At 45.4% G+C, this 16,329-nt stretch overlaps 2 protein-coding genes across 12 annotated transcripts in view; one reads left to right on the top strand and one right to left on the bottom strand.

The window, feature by feature from the left end:
• HNRNPAB (heterogeneous nuclear ribonucleoprotein A/B) overlaps nt 1–1,330 on the bottom strand; it is a 25,693-nt gene extending 24,363 nt beyond the window's left edge. For 3 of the 6 annotated variants that reach the window (XM_034067132.1, XM_034067134.1, XM_034067133.1), the window contains exons 1-2: nt 1,159–1,330; nt 757–1,045 (exon numbers count right to left, since the gene is read on the bottom strand). In XM_034067132.1, the coding sequence (XP_033923023.1) occupies nt 757–1,007 (251 nt within the window). In that variant the 5' untranslated portion in view covers nt 1,008–1,045; nt 1,159–1,330. The remainder of the gene's footprint in view (nt 1–756; nt 1,046–1,158) is intronic. The other 3 variants (XM_034067135.1, XM_034067137.1, XM_034067136.1) reach the window with 1 other exon arrangement.
• NME5 (NME/NM23 family member 5) lies at nt 758–16,329 on the top strand. 6 transcript variants are annotated; one of them, XM_031047409.2, is made up of 8 exons: nt 758–1,491; nt 6,804–6,999; nt 7,935–8,072; nt 10,376–10,685; nt 12,297–12,502; nt 12,832–12,932; nt 13,944–14,062; nt 16,090–16,329. In XM_031047409.2, exons 4-8 carry the CDS (start codon nt 10,536–10,538, stop codon nt 16,174–16,176), a joined length of 663 nt encoding a protein of 220 aa, XP_030903269.1. In that variant the 5' UTR covers nt 758–1,491; nt 6,804–6,999; nt 7,935–8,072; nt 10,376–10,535; the 3' UTR covers nt 16,177–16,329. The 6 variants fall into 6 exon arrangements, with proteins under 6 accessions (XP_030903269.1, XP_030903268.1, XP_030903266.1 ...); XM_031047408.2 differs by lacking the exon at nt 758–1,491 and adding an exon at nt 1,505–1,676; XM_031047406.2 differs by lacking the exon at nt 758–1,491 and adding an exon at nt 1,505–1,791.

Raw genomic sequence — 16,329 nt, 5'->3', positions numbered from 1 at the left:
TGCCTTTACCAGAACCCAGCAAAGCTACACTGACTCCTCCAGTAATTGCTAGCAAGAGATAAGCCGTTTTCTGACAACGCCGCAAAGAAGTACACCAAAATAGCTCTTGCTGGTTTAAATATACCGCGCATCGTCTCAATCGTGTCATTTTCCCCTTTAATTCCCTCCAAAAAATACTCAGCTTATCTCGACCGGCTTCCAAAGCCAGGATTGGGGGTTTTGTATGTATTACACACAACATCCACACCGACGCCGGTAGCGATCGGTCATGCAACCTCCGTAAAGTTTGAACCAGCACCCCCCCCCCCCCGACAGAAAGCAACTCCTTCCATCCGCTCCTTTCGTTAAAAAGGGAAAGGCGGAGGAAAACGCGGGAGGCGACGCGAGCCGAGGTAAATCCCCTTCCATTTTACAGCGTGAGACGGCAACAAGCCCGCTCCCCGCCCCTCCCCCAGCCACCACATGGCGCCAACAAAAGGCAGCTCCAGAACAAAGGAAGCGCTGGTGCTGCAGGGCCGCCGGCTCACCGCCCGCCGATCCCTCCGCAGCGGGGCCGCCCGCCGCCCTCCCCCGCCGGGCGGAGCGGGGCCCAGGCCTGCGGGGCCGCGCCAGCCGCCAGCTCCGCTTCCGCTCCCAACCAAGGGCCCCGCCGGGGCCTAGCGGCCGCGTTCCGCAGCCGCACATGGTGCCCGGGGGAGAAGCGGGGAGGCGCGGCCTGCTCCCGCCTCAGAGCTCCGAGGGCGGCGCGGCGCTTACCCCGCATCCTCCTCGTTCTTGCTGGCGTTGATCTGGTCGCCTTCGGCTCCATTCTGGCTGGCAGCCGCCCCCGCTGTTCCCGCTGCCGGTCCGGCTCCCGCTGCCGCCGTTCCTGACGTCGCTGCCGCCGCCGCGCCCGCCGCCGCCGCCGGAGCCCCGCCGGTTTCGGCCTGCTGCTCTCCGGCGTTCTCGGCCGCTTCGTGCCCGTTCTGGGTGGCACCGGCCACCAACTGCTGCTCCGCTTCGGACATGCTGCCCCGTCCGCAGAGGCGAGAGGGACGACAGCCGCCTGCAAGAGAGGAGCGCGGGCCCCGGGTCAGCCAAGAGCTCCCCCCACCGCGCCGGTCTGATCCGGTCCGGTCCCGCCCCTCCCCTTTCCGCTGCCATCCCATCCGTACTCACTTTAAAACCCGCTCGAAGTAAAATCCGGTCCGGCCGGGATCGGTTTAAAACCCCTTCTCGCACTGGGGCTGACACCCGTCCCCGCGGCGCTCGGCTGCTCCGCACCGGCCGCCCCGCCGCCGCCTCCTCCCCTTAGACACGTACTCTCCAGCTCGGAGTCTTAACGCGTGGCCGCCTTTATACGGCCGGAGCCTCAGCCACACAGCAATAAGCTGCTTCCTCGTTGGTGACCGCCTCCCATCCTTCACGTCGTTTGGCGCTTCCTATTGGCTCTGCCGCGGGAGGCGGGCGGGGTGAGAAGAAGGGCGGCCCGCGGAACAGGGCTGAGGGAAGGTGAGGTGGGTGGAGGCCGTTCTCCCAGCGGTATCGGCCGCTGTGGGGAGGAGCAGCGCGGCCCTCGGGGCCCTGCCGCCGGGTATCCCCGCCCCGGCAGCCGCCGTGCCTTGTCCTGCTGAACGTTACCGTCCCCATGAGGCGCTTCACCAGCACCACACCCGCGGCAGGGGGAAGCCCAGCCGGTGAGGTGCAGCCGGAGCCTGCCGCGGTTCGGTCGCGCCGGGTCCCGCGCGGTGAAGGTGTGGAGGCACGGTTGCGAGCTGAGCGCGGTGTTTACCCACAGCGGTTCCGCTCAAGGTGTGGTATGTACGCTGAGTCAGTTACCCCAGTGTGAGAGGTTTACTTCATGTTTCCAGCTCTGCTGGTTTTGCAACCGAGAGGGCCAGAGTTTTATGTTTTTAATGGAAACTTAGGTTTGGATATTACATAACTCCGGAGATAGTGCCCTGAGTGTGCCGAGGCCTTATATTCCTTTTGCCCACAGATATATCAGCCTTGTTGGCAAAGTTGTGTGTGAAGAGTGCAGAAAGCGACTGCTTGCAATCATACATTGAATTCTCATACAAGATGTGTCCTAATACCCTGTTTGTCCATGTCAAAGGCACAGAGTTTGGCTTTTTGGACACAGACAGCCAAAGTTCACTGACACATTCTTAAAAACAAGCCCTTTGCTTGTGAGCAGAAAGTAACCATTATTATCCGACTTTGTGGGGTAATGAATATATGCGGTAATGATGCATATATGAATATATGCATCATTACTTTCTTGCTCCAGCTTCTCAGATATCTCCTCTGGCTCAACCTCGGTATTTCATCTGCTATTACAAGTTAGAAAGGGTGCACATAGCTACTTGTGAATAAAAATAAAGTGGCAATACATTTTGTTAAGTCTAGGCCTAGGATCCAGGATGTCCTTCAGTGAACTACCTTTAGAGTGCTCTATCCTTTCCAGGATTCATTTGCTGAAGTAGGAACTTGGTCAAACAGGGGACATGAGGTTTGGTTTTGTAAGCTTTGTAGCACTCCAATAAGCAGAGCATTAAAGATAAGCCTTAAAAGCAACCGGATAGGGGCCTGAACCTCCCTTTTTTCTTTAATAAAACATTCAATTGCTTCAGACCCTAAGCCAGAGCTGTGAAGGGGAAGTGGGGAGAAAACCAGAAATTGTTTAGTATTGTGAGGAAGTATAAAAAATAGCCCCTCAGTTTCAAACCACTCTCACTTAGTGTTTGCCACAAGCATCACTTTATTTGGTCCAAGCTGAGCTTTCTGCTTTGATACCCATGCACATGAGCACCAAGAATTGCATTGTATTTGTTACTGGAATTCCAACTGATTCTCTTACAATAGCTGGTTATTAAATCCTCATCCATAAGGGCTATTTGCTTCTGCAAATCTTCCCCCCCACACACCACCTTTTTACTGCTCACAAGTGAAAAACTATGATAGCAACTTAAGCGCCCAACAATACATGAGCCTGGTGTGACACACGTGATGTATCAACCAGATGCTCTATCCATAATGGATATTAATTTGAAAATAATCCTGCACACTTTCAGCCCAAGCTACAATAGTGTAGAACTTTATCTTTAGAGATGTTTATCTCAGCCTGATCAGCTGACAGGGACAGCGTATCCTATGGACAAGCTAAGCTCTACAACCAGCTCTTCAGGCTAATGCATGAGGTCTGGTCTAGTAAAGACAGTACAATAATTACCTAACCAGTACACCTGATAATTGTAATGTCTGCAGGATGAGGTACACATGTGACTGATAAAGATTCTCATCTTTATGAGGATGTATTTTAAATTGGTTTTCTTGCACTGAACTTTAAATAAAACGTTAAAGCCAAAGACATTTTTCTAAGGTAGTCTTTAGCAGCCCAGTTTATTCCATCTCAGAGGAACTTACCTGACATCCAGTGAGAGAACTTGTGGTATTTTAGGCAGCTTTGGCTGAAACTGTAAACCCATCAGGTCTGTACCAGAAAGGTAAAGTTTGTGATGAAAAACAACTAAGCTACTGTCTGTCAGCTGGCTGTATTAATTTATACAGTGCTGTTAGCTGCTTCAGTTGGAAAATGCCACGCTTTTGCTTAAGTCACTACAGGGAATCTAAGGTCAAACTGATATTTCCAGGTTTGTCTAACTGGGCTGGCTGAAGCAGTAAATGCTACTGCTCTTGTGCTCTGTCCACCCTCTTTCTGCAGGTTTTTATGTATGCAGCAGAGTCAGCTGACTGCAAAACAAGTCTACAATGAAGTTACAAGCTTATAGACCAGCACCTGAGAGTAAACTTGGCAGTAGTTGGTATGAATCTGTCATGTAATAGGCTCTGCTGATGGGTGTAACCTGAGTGCTTTTGATGATCTCTTTATTACTTAATTCCCCTGCAAGATTCACAGCCCCAAACAGCTCCTATGTATTTCTTCAACATGTTTCCCGTTTGAGAGCCCATGCACTGGTCCTTTTGCACATCTTTTCCTGCTCTCTTTAACGATGTACTCCTTTCCAACTGCCCACTTCTGCTGGTCAGGTCCATCTCAATCTCTCGTTTTGGCAATTCCAAACAGCAGTTCCTCAGGCTCTCTGTGATCCCCAGCAGCCCCGTTACAATAGCTGTTTGATGCCTTCTATGTCCCATAGCCAACAGCAGGATATCCAAGTAGTTGTAGACTTGAATGAACAGCCTGCTTTGAAAACTGTGACTTGGAGTGAGTGACAAGGTAGACATGGAAGACTGAGAAACTCAAGAATATGTATTGTTAGGATTAGTATTTGTCTCTCCAGGCCCCATCATGCCACTGATAACTTTAAAGAATCCCTCTGGGTTGTGACTTGGGTTCTGGCCTTGCATTTCACTCCCCACCCAAAGCCTGTGGTTAAAGCAAAAGACACACATACCTGCTTGCGTGGTAATTCTCCTTACATGACACATTTACTGCTGAGGAAAAAGCTATCATTCTGTCTGCCGTTTTTTAAATCCTGTAATTACTATGATTATTCATTATGTTGACTAAAATTCAATTGAGTTTTACTTGTGTATGATCAGGTCACAGGCTGCTGACCGTATACAAAAAGCTTCCTATAGGAAGCTTCTGTCTGAGATAGTCTTTATGCACAGTATAAATAAATGTTATTAATAACTATGCAAGTAAGCCCAATAAGAATGGCAAAAAGGGTGCTTTTTTGCTACATGGAATCAAGATGATGAGAAGATGCATTTAAGGAATGCATTGACAATATAACTTACAAAACAAATAACCTTATTTAAGTGATTGCCACTTGCAATTTGCCAAATAAAAGGGTGTTACTGGTTTATTCACACATTCATTTATTCATTGTGTATAGTATCACACTGAATACTTATCTCTGAGTTTAGTGGCCTCAGGGATAATCCAAGCTAGTATTATGTTAAACATTATGTGGAACAATGAAAGAGCCAGTGTGCGCAATCGTTGCTATTCCAAAAGGTTAGATAAACCCCTAATATCTACATGCAGTATCTATACAGAATGCCTATATACAGATGAGGAGGAGCTTTATAGAAAATCAGTTGGAAATGCTAACCTCTGTAGGTGTTCAGCAGGAGCTGAGCCTGTGCAATGAGGCAGGATAAAGCAGGAGAGTCTATTTGAAAGTGCAGTAGTGGGATTCAGTTGTACAGGCTGGCTGTTTCAGTGTGAAACAAAAGGTACCTGGGACCAGAACAGTGTGCGAATGGGCTTGCAATTGAAGAGCAACAGTTCTGTGTGTGATAGAGAAGACTGGCTCTGGAAAGGTGTGGAGAACTAACACCAGAAAAATAAGAAAAATGGTGTTGCAGAGCTTTCTGAGCAGAAGCAAATGCTTTATCTGTTGAGGCCAGAGAAAAGGATGTCAACAATAATTCAGGTGAGGAGAGCTTGAGTGAGATTCCCAGTCACGTCAATAAATAAAGATCATGCCCTGGTTGAGTTTCCCACAGCAGTTCAGAGCAATCAGCTCAAACAACACGTTCCTGGCTGTCAGATTCTACCTGCTCCTTTGCACAGTGGACTGTAAAATAGCTCAGTAGAATAGTGGTTGGTTTACAGACAGAGGGTTTGTTTTACACATGCTCACTGCCAGAACTTTAAATTGCGATGGAGACACCTGAAGGTTGAAGGGAGGCAGTAGTACCTGTATTTGTGCTCAGGATGTTGAGCTGGGAGCTAGAAAGGAAGGGAGGAGAGTCAGGGTCAGCACTCACCACTGCTCTTGCAGAAAATGGGAGAAAACATAGGGGAAGGTGCTGACAAGCCAAGCTGAAACTCACTGGAGAAGCAATAGGTGAGAATAACTGTACAGGCGAAGATCAGACATGAGCTGGCTATGCTACATGTGACTGAAGGCCAAAGAAGAGATTGGTTTAAGACGGGTTGAGAACCTTTCTGATGACAGGAGGAAGCAACATGAAGTTTAAGGGCATTTAGTGTAGAACCAGACAAGAGACATGATTGGAAGACTTGTAAAAGTAAGCTGACAGGAGGCACTTTCTACTGAAGGCTTGCATTTGGCTTCTGTTGGCTTTTTCTTCTTAATATGTAAAAGAGACCAGCATATCTGTGTGGGTGCTGGGGGGTCAGAGCAAACCCAATGACTAAAGCTGTGAACAAATGGAAGAGTGGGTGTGAGAAAAATCAGGAAATGAAACTGAGTGAGGTTAATAAGGCAAGTAATGGAGTTACAGATGGGTAGATAATATTATTGTTATTGCCACTTAGAGATTTGTAGAAAGGGGAAGCATCAAGAAAGCAGTTTAATTTTAACTTTAAAGAAAATGGTGCAATAGCAAGCAGAGGGGAGCAGAAAGAGAGGCTTGCCAAGGGTTAGTCAGCAGCAATGCAAAGCTAGCTAGGAATACAGGAAGGCAGATGAGCTGCAGTAGAACTGCTTAGCTGTAAGAAGGCAGAAATGGAAGAGTGAGCTGGCTTGCAGGAGAGGAAGTTTGCTTGATGACAGGGTTTCCGCCAGAGACACTTCGCACTGCAAAAGCAAGGATGGATGAAGCAAGTGCTGAAGGTAAGCTGGTGCTGTGGGTGTGACAGTTTATCATGAGAGCCAGAAGCAGAGAAGTCAGTGGTGGATTAAAGTCATGTGTGGTAAATATATAGCTTACAAATTGCTGCTAAAGCACATACAGTCTTCTGTGCTTAATGTCAAAATGCAAGTAAAGCTAAAGGATGTGCAAGCTGCATTTTTAATCAATGCAGCTAGTTTGTATTGCTTCTTTAGCTTTTCTTCACTCTGTTATTTTCATCATTCTGTTTTTCTGCTCTTTTTCACCAGTCTAGCAGACATTAGTTTATCCTCCTGTTGCAATGTTGGACTACAAAGCTCTGAAGCAATATTTCTCCTTCAGAAGTTACTTATCTGTTGTTACTTGACCGCAAATGCACCTGCAGCCACAGCCTTTCACTGTTGTTATATTCCACACCAGCTAAAAATAAGTGAGGCAACCAAGGCTGGTTAAACAGCTTAACAGGTAAGATACAGCAGCGAAGCAATGCCCTAAGAAGTATTCATAACCCTGATGGTTTGTTTCATTGTCAGTGTAATTTTACCCTTTTTTATTGTTTCTTTTCTGAAAAGCACACCCCTGGCCTACAGATGTTCGGGACGATGCCTCAGGCCAGCATTTGAGTTACACAGAGATTTTTTCAAGCCCTATAAAGATAATAAAAACAAGAAAATGATACTAACACAGGGTGCAAAGTCAGGTTTGTGGAATCCGAGGCTTTAGAAGAACCCTCTGAGATTCTACTACTGTAAAAAGATGTGTCGTTGTTAGGGCACGCATGAGGGTATTCTCTCTTCCCATACGGGGCCACTTTAAATTTCCAAGGCTGCATTATCAAACCATCGTGGGAAGCAAAGCAGGAGGAAGCCCGGTGTAATTGGCTGCAGCTCCAGATGCAGCCGCCCGCTCATTGGAGAGCAGAGGATTCTCCGAGGTACTAAAATTAGACAATCTCCGCCCTCCAGAAATGCTTCTGGAAACAGCGAGGAGCAGAAACCCAGACACAGAGCGAGGGCCCGTGGGTGGGGGCAGAGCACACAGGACCCTGCTCCCGGCCAAGCTGCCGCGTCCAAGGGCACACCGAGATTGATTTCTTAGCTTGGTTAGCTGAATCGAGCATGCCCACAATAAAGAAACTGCAAGAGATGAACGTTAGCAGTGTTTTATGTGGAAATTAAATTCAACATTTCTTATGTAATCACAATTCTGAAGCGTTCATCCAGGCCGAGGAAGCCTTGGAATTAACATCCAAGCTGTCAGACTGATGCTCATCGACTTTGAAATGAAACCATCTTCCTAAATGAACTGTGAACTGAACTAAAACAAAATGGTGAACTCTTGCCATCAGCCTTTCTGTTTAATACTTGTAAATATTACCCATTCTCTCTCTGTCCTTGCAGGGTTTATAATGTATTCAGATTCCATACTGGACAAGGTATCCCTGTGGAAGAAACACCAAGTGCCTGTATCAGTGAACAAAGTCTGCATCTGAATTACTCCATCTTGTGCACTCAGGACCTTTAATTTGTTTTTTTAAGGTATGTGAATAAAAACTTCAGCCTTTGCATTTCAAACATATTCCAAACTGGAATATGCAAGGAAATAGTTTTTTTCCATTTTTTTTCCAAACTGGCTACAAGGAAATAGTTTTGTTTCTCGTTTCTATTTTTACATTATTTACATTACTCACGAAGAAGATAAAGGCAAGGTGTCTTCTTACCCTATAAACAGCATTTGCTATCTCCTCTGCTAACCAGGGTACAGTGTCAGCATCTGTAGCTCTTAAAGTGAGGGGGTTTGGGGGTTTTCTCCTTTACTTTCAGTCTGAGTTCAGTAAAAATTGAATCCGATACACTTGTGTTTATTGGTGAACTTGTGTTTTATTGGTGAACTTGAGTTCAGCAGCAGGCCAGAGGTGTCCGGAGCACCTTGGATCCCTCGACTTGTGGTAAATGGGCACTAAGAGGGGATGAGGAGGAGTTATCGGTGCCGCTGCACACCCAATAGCGCAGGGCCAGCTGGCTCGTGTTCAGCCCCGGCAAGCAGAGCGGGCAGCAGTGGGGCTGCGGATACCTGAGCCCCCAGCACTTGGGATTCCAGGCCATGGGCTCAGCTATGGCATGGATGAGCGCATCGGGTGTGCAGTGACTGCACTGTAATTGCTCCAAGTAGGAACAGCCCTGGAGAGCTGGAGAAATAGGGAGTGTTCTGGGAGCAAACATTGGCACAATGGTGGTAGAGACTGGTTAAAGATCCACAGGAACCAAGCTTCCCCAGCTCTGTGGTTCACCTCATGGAAAACAGCAACTGTTTCTTACTTATTACGTGTTTGTTTTTGTGGCAAGTAGCTCTGGATAGACACACACACAGAGAAATCGATAAAAAGCACTGAAAAACAACATTGGAGAGCTATAGATTCAGGTTAGCGTGTCTGCTGTGCCAGAAGGCTGTGTGCTGTACACTGCTCCCGCGGGTGTCAATCAGGCATGTAAACAGGAAACCTCAGGCATGCTCCTGCAATAAATATTAATATTTAAGTACCCCGAAGAAGGCCTTGTGTGCATATTCTTCAACACAAAGCGCTGCCTCAGTTTATTAACATTTGCTGTGAGACTCCCTCAGCAGCCCTGAGCGTGAGGTAAAACCAACATAAGCCTTTGTCAAAATAGAGAAATAGGGCTTTTATAGTTCTCCCGCTGCTCCCTTCCTTATTCCCGTGTCCCACAAGGTGTCCATGAACACGTAGATGTGACCCTCGGTTATCTGCCCTAGTGCGGTAGCCTCCTGCTGCCAGCTCCCCAGCCGCCATCTTGGGTCCTCCCCCTGCCCAGCGCACAGCCGAGGGCCGCGGAGGCCATCTTGTGGCCGCTCCGGCGCTGGCCCCGCCGTCGCCTAGCAACGGCGGCGGCGCGAGAGGGAGCGTGGCATGGCCCGGGTTAGGCCGGGCTGGGGGGGACCGAGCAGGCGGAGCTCCCTCAGGGCAGGCGGGGAGGGCTCTGCGGGGAAGGGGGAGCTGCTCCTTCGGGTCTCTGCTGCAGTCTGTGCCGCCAGCGGCTCCCAGCGCCCAGGGTGTGGGTGCCTTCAGCCCGGTTCGCAGGTAATGGCAGCCCGCGGTCCTGTGCTCCTCTCTGTATCTTTCCTCCCCGATGGAGGCTGCAGTCTGTTCAGTCAGATTTGAAAGAGAACGGGGAGTCTCCAGAGTACAGGTACAAGAAAGATCGCTTTAGATCTTTATAAAAGATCTAAAAAAGAGGGTTAACTGAGTAATTGCATCGATTTCCGCAGCAGGGAGCCAGCGGATGGCTGTGTACCGTGTCTTGTGGGGTGCAGGTGGGGAGAGATGTGGGGCTGTGAGCATGGAGGCGAAGGGATGAGGGGGAAGAGGAGCTCACAAGTGTTCACAGGCCCATCTTCACTAGTTCTGCTGGTCACAGAATAATTATGTGTTCTAATAGCTTCCTAATGGCCTCCGTTAGAAAACTGGAACTTGAGTCCATAAATACAGGAATTAAATAACAATTAAGAAGTCCCCTGGGGCTTACAGATGGCCTAGCTCTGGGTAGTACATCCCACACCACGACCTGCAGGCAAGAGAACACAGATTTGGTGTTGGAACACACAGTGGGTGAATGGAGACGTGCACAGCAAGGTGTGTGATAACACTTCCCTATCTATCTCATGTGTTGTCCTAATGAAATGTTGGAGCAGTTTACGCCTTATAATTTACACTGAATACATAATATGTATATGATATATAATATATATATAACTATAACTGAACTTTTATAATAGTTATGAACAGTTCTAATATATAACTGAACTTTTGGCTTCTTTTCCACAGTGCTTCCGCACTGAAAAATGAGAATGGGAACTACAGAGCTAACTAATACAGAATAAACCTCCTATCGCTTTTGTGGCATGGGGGTGACCCTCTCTGCTCTTACACAGTGAAACTCCAAATCTCCTGCCCTGGTATCGTTGCAGTGTGAAAGGGGCACACAATGTCCAATGTAGAAGCCGAGATGCAGATGTTAATGCCCGAACCTCAGATTTTTGTGGAAAGAACTCTGGCTGTCATCAAACCAGATGTTGCTCATAAAGAAGAAGAAATAGAGGATCTCATTCTCAGGTCGGGATTCATGATCCTTCAGGTAACAGGCTCTAGAGAAAATAACTGCACTTTGTAAGTCAGAACAATACTTTAGCAGTTAAGCAAGTGATTGAAAATGAACTTACATTTTTCATGTCATCAACCGCTGCTGCCAGATTCCATTTTACTGGCGCATGGAACGGGACAGACCAGACTGATGTTTTTGCTGACACACAAACAGCCTTTGTCAACAAACTCGGCTTTAGCAAACACACGCAGCAGAGATGGGGACTCTCCGAAGTACAGCGTATGGTGGGTTTGCAAGCGGGCACTTGGAGCCCTGATGGCTGTAGCCGCTGTGAGCACTCTGTGTCACTGTGCCGGTGTCCATGTCCTGTTCGGCCAACCCCGCCTGCGCTGCCCGGTGCCAGCCAGGACGCACTCCTCGCCGCTCGGGGGGGCTCGGCAGTGCCGAGCTCGGGCACTGCCCGCTGGAGGGCGCCGTGCGCCTGCGCCTGCCGCCGGCCCGGCCGTGACTGCCCGCAGCAGCACCGGCTTTTCCCTCCTTCCTTTCTTCCCTCCTTCCTTTTTTTCCCTCCTTTTTTTCGTCCTTCATTTTTTCCCTCCTTCCTTTTTTCCCCTCTTTTTTTTGACTTTTTTTCCCTCTTTTCCTTTTTCCCTTCTTTTTGCTTTTTCTTGCACCCCCTTTTCCCCATTTTTTTGTATTACTTTATTCTCTTTCATTTTTTTCCTATTTTTCTCCTTTTTTTTCCCCTTTCCTTCCTTCCTTCTCGCCCTCCTTTCCCCTCCCTCTTCTCCCCCCTCTCCCTTTTCCCTTTTCCACCTCCTTTCCCACCTTCCTTTCTTTTCCCTGGAAATGCAGTATTTTTTCCTATTCTTGCAAATTTCCCTTTTCCATGTTCTTTTTTAATTTCTTCCCTTTTTTATTTATACAAAAACCTAAGACAAGAAAAAAGAGATTATTTTTTTTCTTATTAATGACAAGGTGTTTATAGCATCTTCTGTCGTCTGCAGTGACTTTTGGCACCAAAGTCATTAGGAATCAGAATTCGTGGTGCTTTTGTGCTGCACCAGTTCAGGCTCAAAGAATGAACCTCACAATAATTCTCTTAATTCTCTCTTCTTGACCGCCATGTGCCTTCTGGTAACCTCCCAAACCTAGTCCTGCTCCTCATCCTGGCCACATGTGGGTAGGTAGCTATAGTGAGACTCAGAAAGCCTGAAAAATAGAACAATTGCATAAGTACCAGTGTGGGCAGAAGAGAAAATAGTTTAAAAGTAGAACATTTACGCTGGAGCAGGCAAATAATTAAATCCTGCCCTTGTAATGCTCTTCACTTTCTCTGTGCGGTGCCCTGACTGCGCTTTAAGTCATCCAACAGTTATAAAATGTTGTAGTTTGCGTAGGCTATAAACACACCTTATTCAAACGGTCTGTCTGCTTAATTAACTTGGAAAACTTTTGCTCTTTGTTACTCTATGTCTTGAAGAGGATCAGATCTTGAAGAATCAAATTAGGCTGGGAAGTGGCTCCGTGTCTGTTCTCCTGCACTTGAAGATGTGGCACAGTACAGGGCTGTATCTGAGGTGGCAAGCTCTCTCCATTTAGCAAGCTTTTGTTAATTCTTTGTTTCTCTTTTCTACTTTCTAGAAACGGAAGCTGCAGTTAAGCCCAGAGCAATGTAGCAACTTTTATGCAGACCAATATGGAAAAATGTTTTTTCCTAATTTAACAGCCTATATGAGTTCTGGACCAATAGTTGCTATGGTTCTTGCCAGATATCGTGCAGTCTCGTACTGGAAAGAACTGCTTGGACCATCAAACAGCATAAGAGCTAAGATAACTCACCCTCACAGGTAACTCATGGATTGGCCTTGGGAAGCCAGCAAGATCTTGTAATTCTCTCAGTTGAGGCTAGTATTCCTCTCCTTTTTGTTTTTATGTTAGAGATACAGATTTGGGGTGACTTTAGACTCAAAGCTTTTCACCTTTGTTTTTTAGTATAAAAAGGTCACCCATTTAATGGGGAATGTTGAGTGCATAAACATATTTTAGATAGCTACTTATTTTGTTTAAAGCCAAGATCAAGCCAATGCCTTGTTAATTAGTCCATATACATTGATTTTATATGCTCCTGGCAGGGATTTGCAGTTGCCTACCAAGCAGTTACTTTTCTTGTTCTTAGCTTAAGAGCAATCTATGGGACTGATGACCTGAGGAATGGGCTTCATGGCAGTCGCAGCATTTCCACAGCAGAAAGAGAAATCAGATTCATGTTTCCAGAAGGTAAAATGGTAAAATTGCCAGTCTTTGGAGGATGGTATCCTTCCCTGTTACAACTTGTCTCTGCCCAGACTCTAGATACAATTGGATTTAGAAGAGGTTGGGCTTGTTTGCTTTACGAGAATGTGTGAGTCTTTATGCACAAGCTTTTCTGCTAAGGAAAGGCATACCAAAACGTATGTGAAGAGCCATTGTAGTTACAGGGATTGCTTCTGCTTTTCAAACTGTGGTCTGGGAAGTGGAGCAAAGCTAGTAAATGAGAGGAAAGGGGAAGCTCTTACACTGTAGCACATGCTTGTGGCATCCCCCCAGGGATGTCTGTTGGCTTGAGAAGACTGACTCTTCTTGGGCTCAGACTGAGTAATTCCTGTTCAAAAGAAGCTGGATGCCCTCAGTGCGATTCTAAAGTTAATATGGAATTGCCAGAGAAATGTGTCATAAAACCTTAAAGGGCTGGGAGTGGATCTCATGTTCGTAATGTAGGAGTTGAATTATGCCTTTTCTCTTTGGCAGAAACATATAAGGGGAACTGCTAGAAAAAAACTTGGGGTTTTGTCAAGTGTATCAGTTTAATAAAAGATGTTGCATTTCCCTACAAACCTTACCCATTATAAACCATGTCTCTTCTCCTCACCCTAAAAACAAAGCAGGACTTCAGGTGAGATTTTTAGGAGTCTTCAGAAACCAGCTTTGCGCTGCAAAAAGGAAGTACTAAACATGGGATATACTGTTCCTCTCCTGCCCCCAGTGCTTCTTCAAGGATATAGGTTTTCCCCAGATGAACTGATTTCCTTCTCTTTCATAATTGGCTATAATTAGTAAGATTACCTCAGGGACATTGTAAAGGGGTTTAGGTAGTTTCTTTGCAGTTTGTTGTGGGAGAAGCTATAAAAACCATTATGTATTATTAACTTATTAAGGAAAACAGAAGCATGCATATAAACAACCTTTGAAAGAATGCCTTTTTTTAATCACTGCAAGCTGCTTCCCAACACCTGTGGTTGCTCCTTACAGTGATCATGGAGCCAATTCCAGCTGGACAGAGAGCCAGGGATTACTTGAACTTCTATGTGAAGCCCACATTACTAGCTGGGCTCACTGCATTGTGTAAAGAGAAGCCAGCAGACCCAATGGTATGTACAGTAAATCAGTGTTGTGTTGTATGCTTTTTGATACACCTACTTTGTGTTAGGAAAGACCCTGTATATAGGAAAGCTGCTCTTTTGTGCTGTTTAGCTACCTGCTAATGAGCTAATCAAATAACATTTGCTTTTCAAGACATTGATTGGTGTGTTAACAGATGAAATGAGAAACAGCACTAAAAGAAATCAGCCCTATGAAGTGATGGGGAGAGGGGATTTGGGTGGTTTCTGTAAAACTCTTTCTAACATGCAGTTGTTACAGATGGCTGGAAAGGTAAGCATGTCTATGATGTCATGTAGAAGTTTTTACTTAATTTACTGTTTCTGAGGTGAGTTTGAGATGAAATAACTCTCATATTTAAGTGAGATTAGATGCTAGTCACGCCGGTGGTAGTTACACAGTTGAGTAAAAATCTACGGAGTTCCTTAGCAAGGCTGTCTGTATTGTGTCACTGTGCTTATTTAATATTAATCCTTCATTTGAATAACCTATTATTTTGACTATTTATATGTAACTTATATGTGGCATTGATTAGCATTCACTTGAGTTGCTCCACAGTTCCACACAAAAATGAGATGTGATTCTTTGAAGTGAAACCCATCTGGTGTAGTCAACCTGATGTGCAGAAAACTCTTCACTCTTCTTGTGACCCCTTTCCATGGAGGTCCATGCTGATGCATCTTGCCCTTCTCTCACATGTTATTCCTTTTAACCATGGATGTCATTCAAATTGCAGTTCTTAGTGGAAAGCCTAGAGCTAATTTCCTGTTGTTTTGGTGGTGTTTGGTGTTTTTATCAGTCCCTAAACAAAATCAGCTTTCTTTCATCTGAAAAAACATGGTAAATGGTGTTTTGTGTTCTTAAAGATCAAGTCGTTCACACTGCTGCTTCTTTAAGAATGTAGATAACTCATCAGTGTGACAACTTACTGGCAGTTGTGGTGGATTCTAGTTCATTATCAGGTTTTTAATCAACATCACATTTTTTACAAGATACATTTCAGAAGAAAAGCCTGAAAAATAACTCAGGAGGATTTCTATGTGATATACACGAGGTCAGATTAAATGTACTTTGATTGTTCCAGCTTTATAACCTGTTCACTTGATCAGGATGTCTGGCACTGTTACCATAGAAATCTAGAAAGCAGAGATGAAGTCTTTTCATCCATCCCTTTGCCCAAAGGCCACACCAATTGTAGCTGAATTTGGGGTGATTTATTTTTTTTACCACCAAATGGTCCTTCTAAGGGCTTTTGGGTTTCTGTGTTTGTACCTGGTAATAAAAGGAGAGCATTGCTTACCTTACTGGTTTACTATTCTGTCAGTTCTTCCACTTCACAGTAAGCTATGAAGTAGCATTCCAGAAACTAATCATCAACAGCCTTGTGAAGTAAATAAGGATGTGTTAAAAATGTCTCTTTACAAGTGTAGAAATGGAGGTAAAGGGTCATTTTGCCTAAGGCCAGGCCAGGAGTGGCAGATGAAATTAGGCCATTCCTCTCTTGAAAATTCTTATGTAAGTACAATGTGCTTAAAAGATGAATTTCAAGAAGTAATCATGTTTGGGGTTAATGTTTCAGGTACTATAAGGTGATTTCAGTGCAAAAGACTGTCACTTTTAATTAATTAATTCTTAGCTAAAGTATCTCTAAGTGTTGTCAGGAGTAGTATTTCATTAAGCAGTTTCATGCCTATTGTACAGCCTCAGTCCAAAATAGAGCTGACCGAGTTATTTGAAGTATGGCTCATATGTTCTTATACATACACAAAGACATTGCCAGCAGAAGTTTTCTAAAGGTCAGTGTGAATAGTTCAAAAGCAATATAAGCTGTGAGGATTTAAAAGAACACTTTGAAGAACCAGGTTATTTTGTGCATCCATTTTTCCTGAAAAATCTGAGTTTCACAGCATGGCAGGAGAGTTTCTGGATCAGGTTTCAAATAATGCTTTTAATATTCTCCCATACATTTAACAGGAAACAACAGAACACTGAAAGTGTTTGGGGTTTTGTTCCACAGATCTGGCTTGCTGACTGGCTGATTGAACACAATCCTAACAAACCCAGGCTGCAGCATTATGGCACTGAGAAGAAGCATCAGGGGTGAGAGCTCAGTGGAAACCACCTTAAGCATTCCAAGTTCCAGATCTATATTATAATTGTCAGTGTATCCCTTGGCTATGTAATCAATATTATCTGAAGTTAAATGTTACTGTCATAACTACTCATGTCTTCATGGAATAAATAACCTTACACTTAA

This window comes from Melopsittacus undulatus, chromosome 10, assembly GCF_012275295.1.
Source record: "Melopsittacus undulatus isolate bMelUnd1 chromosome 10, bMelUnd1.mat.Z, whole genome shotgun sequence".
NCBI lineage: Eukaryota > Metazoa > Chordata > Aves > Psittaciformes > Psittaculidae > Melopsittacus > Melopsittacus undulatus.
Note: the sequence above shows the minus strand (reverse complement) of the source record. Positions and strands in the feature narration are given on the sequence as shown.